Source organism: Chrysochloris asiatica, unplaced genomic scaffold (genome assembly GCF_000296735.1).
Source record: "Chrysochloris asiatica unplaced genomic scaffold, ChrAsi1.0 scaffold00077, whole genome shotgun sequence".
NCBI classification, from domain to species: Eukaryota; Metazoa; Chordata; class Mammalia; order Afrosoricida; family Chrysochloridae; genus Chrysochloris; species Chrysochloris asiatica.
This window is the reverse complement of record NW_006408595.1, coordinates 3,703,802-3,712,649: the sequence shown is the minus strand read 5'-3', so window position 1 is coordinate 3,712,649 and position 8,848 is coordinate 3,703,802. Positions and strand designations below refer to the sequence as shown.

The 8,848-nt window shown below is 36.4% G+C and overlaps 1 protein-coding gene across 1 annotated transcript in view; it reads right to left on the bottom strand.

Moving 5' to 3' along the window:
- Positions 1-7,753, bottom strand: part of LOC102838839 (mucin-19-like) — a 121,367-nt gene extending 113,614 nt beyond the window's left edge. The window contains exon 1 of the mRNA XM_006865345.1: positions 7,686-7,753. Coding sequence (XP_006865407.1) covers positions 7,686-7,753 — 68 coding nt within the window. The remainder of the gene's footprint in view (positions 1-7,685) is intronic.
- Between the last annotated feature and the right edge of the window lie 1,095 nt (positions 7,754-8,848).

Below are 8,848 nucleotides of genomic sequence, written 5' to 3'. Positions count from 1 at the left end.
TTTTTTTTTTTCTGCCAAAATTTATAACATCATTCAAGGGATATAAAATTAGGAACTTAAAAATGAGCCTGCTATATTTGGTCAAATATTTAATTAACTCACGCTTAATGTAATGGTTGGAGTGCTGGTGTGTCGCTGTGGGTACAAAGCCTTTTGAACTGCAATGTTGGCAGTTCAGGCTCACCAGCTACTCCTTGGAAACCCTATACAGGGTCACTATGGGTCAGAATCTACTGGACGGCACTTAACAATAACAACAACAATGTAATGGTTGGATAGTAGGGCCAGACTAAATAATTTCGAAGGACAGATGTTCCACATCCCTGTTGTATAGGATTTCCTAGGCTGTAATTCTTTGGGGTAACAGAAAGCCTTATGTTTCTCCTATGGAGCTGGTGGGCTCGAACCACTGATCTTGTGTTTTGCAGTCCAATGCTTTTTCTACAGAGCCAACACTCTCCCAGTTCCAAATATGTTCCTTAATTCCCACCCTGGCCTCATATACCTAAAATATATTAATTTTTTCAATAAATAACCAATCTATAGAAAACATTTAAAGATAATTGATTATTTGAGAACTACCTTGGATACATAGTAATATACTTTGAAACTTTTTCCAATGCTCCAGAGATTTTAATATGTTTAAACAGAAACATTGAAACTACATTTTATTGCATGAGATATCATTTAATATAGTTTTTGTAAAATATGTATTCTGTGCACTATTAACAAATAAGAAACACATTCATTCAAAGTATAAGCAAAGCACTGTATAATATTACAACAGTCATTGCTAGTTGAAGAAATTATGTTCTAAAATTTGTCAAAAGAAATTTTGGATTTAGGTTAATTATATAAACACTTTCTCTTCACTGTTGTTACGAGCTGTTGAGTTGGTTCAACTCATAGTGACACTGTACAGGGTTTCCAAGGAACGGATGGTGTGCTTGAATCGCCGAATTTGCAGTTCAAACTGACCTTGCAGTCTAGCACATTAACCCAGAGTGCTACATCAGGACTCCATTTTCTCTTAGTCACAACAAATAATGATTCCTCTATACTCCGAGGAACCAACTCTACTAAGGCATTTACACCAACAATACTGGAGTGGCACTACAAGTAAGCTATGGATTGCTAACTACAAGGATGGTGATTCAAACTCATATGACTCCTCAAAGACCCTATACAGGTTCTCTATGAGTTAGAACCAACTCAGTGGCACTTAGCAACAACTACAGTACTCTAAATTCTCATAGAAAAGTTACAGAACAAATCTCCTTCCTTTTGTTATCATTTCCTCTTGTGTCTGAATAATGTTATTTCTTCTGCCCTTTTTAGAAACAGAAACAAATGATCAAAAATAAATTTGTTTCTAGAGACTTTTATCTTGTTCAATTCTGATTTTTGATAGACTTGATCAAAATGTTTTAATGAATTTTAGAAATTAATTGACTTTCTAAAATATCCAGGAAAGTTGATAGTTTAAGAAATATTTTACCTATAAATTTTTTTCGGGTGATAAATCTTTTTAATTGGTAATGCTTTAAAATATTTGAAGCCCCCTCATACATTGACTTATCAACATGATTAGAATCAGAGATTGTGAAAACTGCAATCACCAGTGTGAAGTTTTAATGTGGATGTGAATTTATCATAGTCATCAAAGGACAAACAACAATGAAAAAATAATGCTATTCATATCTTAGGTAATCTGTTCACTAATAGTTCTAAGCACTTGTAACTAATTCGTTGTCTACACATACACACACACACACACACACACACACACACCAGCCCCTTAGGACTGGCTTGTTAAAAGCAGCAGTAATACTCAATAGGACAAAAACCCAATTTTTTTTACATTGCATCCTTCTTGATATGTGTGAAATATATCCCAAGAAGAAAAATGTTTGAAGTAGAGACTGTTAAAAATGTAATTGATTCTATACACAGCTCCATCAAATTCAGAAGGATTCTTTAAATTAGTTCCCTTACCTTTGTATAAGATGCAAAGCACCACAACCAAGTACAGAAAGGTCAACTTCATGGTGATGATTTAGAACCTAGAAGCAGAGATCAGGCATCCTGGAGCATCAACTCTATCAGAGACCCTCTGACTTGAGTTTTTATACCCACTCAGACAATATCTGTCGACACAGGCTAGGTGTGGTCATAAAGGCGATGACAGATTATAGGTAAATAGCATAGCATGCCAATGTGAAATCCATTTCAAGTCAATTTAATATCTTATTTCTGTGACATCTTCTCTCTTGAACCAAGTCCAGCTCACACCAAACCCAGACCATGTCTTCTTGCCGCCTTGTGCAAACAGCAAAGTCAGGAACTAAAAGTTCCAGGATTAAAAACCAAATACGCCAATGATGTACTTTTATCTATACCCTGTTCATCATTTCAGGAATCTTAATACCTCAATGAACTCAAATACTGTGATTAAATACTGCAATTGTCTCTCCCTTAACAACAAGATGTGTTTTAAACATTAGCCTACTTTTAAACAAATAACTCTTTATTTATTGATATGCTAATAAGTATCCCTTAGAGACATGTATCACATAGACATAGGTATGGAAATACTAAGATATATAAATACACAATGGTAATAGTAGTAACTGTATTGTACAACAGGGAACAAATAAATCAATGATATGCATTTTACATAAGCTTTATAATTAGAAATATTTAGAAAACCTAAAAAGCATATAGAACTGACAACCTAGTAAAAACAATATTTTACTGAGAAATATAATTAATTAGGGACCATTCATAAATTGGAATCCTGGTGTGGCGCTGTGGGTTAATGCGCCAGACTGCAAATCCGTTTGAACTGCAAATTCAGCGGTTCAAGCTCAGCAGCTGCTCCTTGGAAACCCTATACAGGGTTGCTATGGGTCAGAATTGACTCGACAGCACTTAAAAACAACAACAACATTCATAAATTGTATTCCTAGGTATTCTGGGATTCAGGGGAAAGTTAACACAGGATCAGAAAGGCTGGTCTGCATTGAGAAGGTTAGAGAGGATTGCCAATCAGAGAACTCTCTGGTGGCAGTCAGATACACCTGAAAAACAGAAGGACCAACTCTATAGTTTGGTGATATCACATATTTTCATCTGTGCCCAACTGCTACCAGAAAAAAGTCTTTTGTGGCCAAAGCGAAAATTCAAAACCCAAACCAAACACACCGCCATGGAGTTGATACCAACTTATAACGACCCTGTATAGGATTTCTGAAGCTATAACTCTTTTTAGGAGCAGAAAGCCTCATCTCCCTCCTTCAAAGTGGCTGATGGGTTTGAACTTCTGACCTTTCAGTTAGAAGTCCAGTGCTTATCCTACAGTGCCACATTATTCTCTCTAGATAAGCAGACAAATCCAAAGAAAGGGGGAAAGGACCAATATTTTCTTGTTCTGTTCATTTCCGAAACAACTTAGTTGAAATAAAAGATGTTTACTGAGTGGTACAAACAGGTAACATGTTTAGCTGCTAACCAAAAGGTTGGAGGTTTAAGTACACCCAGAGGTATCACCAAAGAAAGGCTTGAGAATCTACTTTTTAAAAAAATTAACTATTGAAAATCCTAGAGAGCACAGTTCTACTCTAACACATGACATCACCATGCGTCAAAATCAACTAGACGGCAACTGGTTGGTTTACCTTCTTATCAGACCTTGCCAATACATAATAATAATAAATGCTTTTAGAGATGTGCTCCTGCCCTCTTCCAAGTCTCCTTAGTCTGTTTGCCTGAGTTCTTAAACTATTTTGAAAGAGAACACAATATTTTATTCCATGGTAATTAGATTTAAATATTTAAAATGCTTATGCCTGTTTAAAGAAACATTTACTGAAGGTCACACATTCTAAAACCTGGCCTCAATGAACTTTTGGAGTTTTCTGTGGGGCAGGATTTGGAGAGTGCAAAAACAATAGGAACAAAATTGTTGAAGGAGAATGCTCACTCCAAAAAAGGGAAAAGATTTCATAAAAAAAGTTATGGAGTCTAGAAATTGACAGAATTACTTCATAATTTTGCTGAATCTAGCTATGATTGTTTCAAAAACTCATAAATAAATAAACATTGCACATTAGGACTTTTTCTTTACTACAGAGTAAAAAACTGTAGCTTGAGATTCACATTAGCACTACCATTTATGACATTCTTGTGTTTGTTATATTTGACTTTATGGTGAACTTGATGTGATCCCAAATCCCACTATTCAGATATTCAGCATGACAGAATCATTCTCTACCACTTATCTGTTTGTCAGTTAATGAATGGCCTTACTGTCATTCTGAGGTCTCAGGGTTAGGGTCATATTCATATACTTAGAAGCAAGATTATTTAATACTACTATTATTGAAGCAAATGTACTTACCACTAATGTAAAAGATGAAGTAATTGACAACAGTTTTAACCACCTTCTGCAGTCTGAAACTGATCAAACATGCAATCAAAATGTATTAACTGGTGATTGGAATGCAAAATTGGAAACAAAGAAGGATTAGTAATTAGAAAAATTTGACCTTTGTGTAAGAAATTACACCGGAAATACCAGGATAGAATTTTGAAAAACCAATAAGCCATTGATCGTACTAACTTTCATTCTGGTGTGTCACTGGACTGCAAGATTGGTTTGAACTGCAAGGTCAGTGGTTCAAGCTCATCAGCTGCCCCTCAGAAATCCTATACAGGGTGACTATGGGTCAGAACCTACTTGACTGCACTTAACAATTTAACAACATCAAGCTCACCTCAAGAATTAAAATTCCTCTTTACCTCATTTAAATTGCACGGTCAATCACTGTGGTCATTGCTCTGAGTAAAACTGCAGCTCCTCTGACTTCCTTAGCAAGACCCCAACCATGGGTTAAACTCTTTTCCTATCCCCTCCTCCTTCATAAGCACATGGCATGCAAAAATACACATTCAAACTACCTTGATCCTCTTAAGTTCATTATGCCAAATTACATTTCAAACAGCTAGACAATTACATTTTCTAGTCCTTTTTTTTTTTTTTCACAGTCTTCTATTCCATATATTTTTTCTTCAGCCTTACACATTTCCTGCCCATTGTTCCTCTCAGTTAAGGGCCTTACTGCCAATTTACCAAGAAAATAAAAGCTTTGGTTAGAGAAATCCTATGTTTTCCCAACTCCAAATAGATCTATCTAGCTCTGATAGTGTAGTGGTTATGAGTTGGGCTGCTAATCTCAAGGTCAGTAGTTCAAAACGACTGAAAGAAAGATGAGGCTTTCTGCTCCTGTAAAGATTTGCAGCCTCAGAAACCCTACTCAGGGTTGCGGTGCGTCAGAACTGACTCCATGGCACACCACAACTAGTGTTTTTACCCTATAATCAGATTTCTTCCTTATTTATGCAAATGAACTATCTGTGCCCCTTTCTAAGTTCAACTTTTCATTGCATACTAGATTCATTCCAAGAATATTATGCAAATATCCATATTATATCTTTCTGGTTTTCCCTCTTTTGGATCATTCTCAATAGTTTATATATGCTGTTGTTTGTCCTATCAAAAAGGAGGGGAGGGAGGAGAGAAAGCTGTACTAATATTATCAACAGTCTTGTAAATAAATTTCTTCATAGTGAAAAATATTCAAACTTTTAATACTTTTTCCTAGAATATTTTCACTAAAATGCTAATAACCTTATATAAAATTAAGTATCAGTGGAGTTGAAAGTAAAGATTACACTAAAATGTCAGTGCACTATGTTTATATTTGTGGCCTTTCCTTGAGCTTTCTTTTTAAACTTCTCATGAAGAGACTACCAAGTCATTGATAATATATGAAAGGTACAAATCACATATATTTTATTCTAGTGCCTCTTGAAGACATTCCTTTAAGTACGTGTCTTACCTTCTCTGGTTTCCCAGTACCTTTGACGTATGACTTCTGGTGTGGCACTGTAGGATTAGCACTGGACTGCGAACCATAAGATAAGCAGTTCAAACTCACCAGCTGCTCCTCAGAAACCTTATACAGGGCTGCTATGAGTCCGAACCTGCCTGACAGCACTTAACAACAACAACATATATATAGTCGTGTGTGGCTCTGTGGGATAATGCCGTGGATAACAAGGTCAGTTTGAATTGCAAGGTAGGAGGTTCAAATTCACCAGCTGCTCTTTGGAAACCCTACATAGGGTCACTATAAGTCAGAACTGTCTCGATGGCACTTAAAAACAGCGAAAACATGCGGTTCATAGTCCAGTGCTGAAACTGCAGGATTCCTGACACATGGGTTCCTGTTGTGTTGCTGTAGGATAAGCACTGGACCGAAAGGTAGGTTTGAACTCCAAGTTAAGCAGTTCAAACTCACCAGCAGCTCCTCGAAAACTGTTTACAGGGTAGCTATGAGTTGGGATGACTTGAGGACACCGAACAACAATATTATATATATATAAAATACAATCAGCTAATGTTTAGGAGGCTTCTTAAAAATGAAAAATTTTTTTTTCTAGGAAGTAGTCTCATTTTCTTCTGAAACTTCTCATTAGGTGACTTGCTTTTAACTGGAAATGAACCACTTTAACGATTTTGTAATAGCATATCAACTGGACAAAACCAGTTACTAAATTAAAACAGAGACTGCATAGCTATTGTACATAGCTTAAAAGCATGTCCAATAAAAAGAACAATAGACAAATGTTTCCTTCTTGATTTAAAGGATGTGGTTTAAGTGTCTGTACACCTAATGATACACTGTCAGAGATAAAGGTCAAGAGTCGAAAGAACAAAAGTATCAGTATGGGTAGGACAGTTTTTTGCTTTCATTTTTTAAAAATAAAATTTGTACCAGAAGCAACTACAGAAAATGCTAAACCATGTTGATTTGGATTATGCTACAAAAACTTCCCTATTTTTGTATGTTTTATGGTCAAAAAATAATATTTGAAATTTTAATGCTGAAAATCTAGGAAATTTTTGTTGCATTGGAGGTCTGGTTTCAATCTAAATAAATTTTTGCTGAGCTATTATTGAAATTGACATATTTATAACATTAATAAATAATATTTAACTGACCACTACTTGTTTGTCAGTTTTTTGTATTGTGCTGGCTTGTGGGATGCTCTGATGCTGGAAACTACGCCACCTTGTAAGAATGATATCAATGATCCCTTCCACACAAATTGCTTAACTGGGCTTGGTAATTCATTGCAATGGCCACACAGAACTCAAGACACATCATATTCATAGTTATGAAGTTTATTAAGGAATTTAACTGGTTAAAATTCAAGATCAGAAATGTCAGAGCACAGTTTGTCCGATCAGGACAAACTCTCCTACACCGTGCCCACTGGTAGACTGCTCTCTGGGCCTCAGCACCTTGACTTGGTCTCTGCCCTGCTTCAGCAATGTTAGAAATCTCTTTTAAGACTGCTAATAAATGCCAAAGTCTCAGCCCAAAGGCACTCATCTCTAGTTTCATGCATCAGCAAACCTAGCTCTCCAAATAAGTGCTTGGAGGCACCCTACTCCACAAGTGAGCTCCTGCTAAGGCACTCAGCTTTACCGTACTCCATGGGTTGGTAAACCTACTATTCTGCCTGATGTCCTGGCTCTTAGTTCTGCTACTGCTGCTCCTTGGACACTCATCTGTTGCTCCTTTGGTGTCATAGTATTTTGTCTTTAAAGACCATACTCTATTCCTGATTCTCTTTCCAACAGAGATCCCTGCTCTTGCTTCTGAGATGCTCCTTTTTCACCCATGCTAGAGTTCCAAGTTTTCACAATTACCACTGTTAACTATCATGGAATCCATCAGCATTTACCTCTACCTTCTCTCACCTAGATCCATCAGGAAAAAGTAGCTTGGTGGGAATTACAAAGACCATGGCTAGAAGAGACATGAAGTAGTTCACTGCCCTTCACATCAGTATTTCAAATACCAGCAGGTGGACAGGTTTCAGCAGAGCTTCTAGTCTAAGACTAGGAAGAAAGATCTGGTAATCCACTTGTATTGAAATATATATATAAATGCTAGTGAAAACTATAGGAATGGGAACAGAACATTGTCTTATAAACTGCTGAAAAAATGAGGCCTTCAGGTTGGAAGGCACTCAAAATATAATTGGGGATAGAGCTACCTTCTCAAAGAAAAAGCTGTAAACATTCATTAATAATTGGAATGTGGAATGCATGGAATATAAATGTAGGAAAACTAGAAGCCATCTAAAATGAAATGAATACATAAAGATTGATATCCCTAGCATTAGTGAGTTAAAATGACCTGGTATTCGTCATTTTTAATCATATAATTTACTGTGTAGAGAATGACAAAATGAAAAGGAGTGTTGACACATTCATCATCAAAAAGAACATTTCAATAGCTACCCTGAAGAATACAGTTTTGCAAAGATTGACAGCCTCGGAAGCCCTCCATGGGGTCGCTCTGAGTTGGAATCAACAACTCTGAAGTGGGTTAGACATCTAAACACCACCAGTGGGAGGGACTACTCCCAATGATAAATCTCTTGTTGAGTTTTGGAACTACTTGTGATGTAAATTTGATTTGTAAATATATTAAAATTCCAGAATTTCAATAACTCGTAGATGCTTTTATCATGATTTGCAATGCTTAGCACTGAAACAACTTTACTTGATATTGTTATTACTTACAGTAGTTGGAAGGAGCTCTGGAAGCATAGTGCTAATGAGTCAGTTGCTACGTGTCAGCAGTTCAAAACTACCAGCTGTTCCTTGGAAGAAAGATGAAGCTTTCTGCTTACCCAAAGATTTACAGCCTTGGAGACTCTATACAGGGTCACTATGAGTCAGAACTACCACCATCACAGTAGTTGAGGC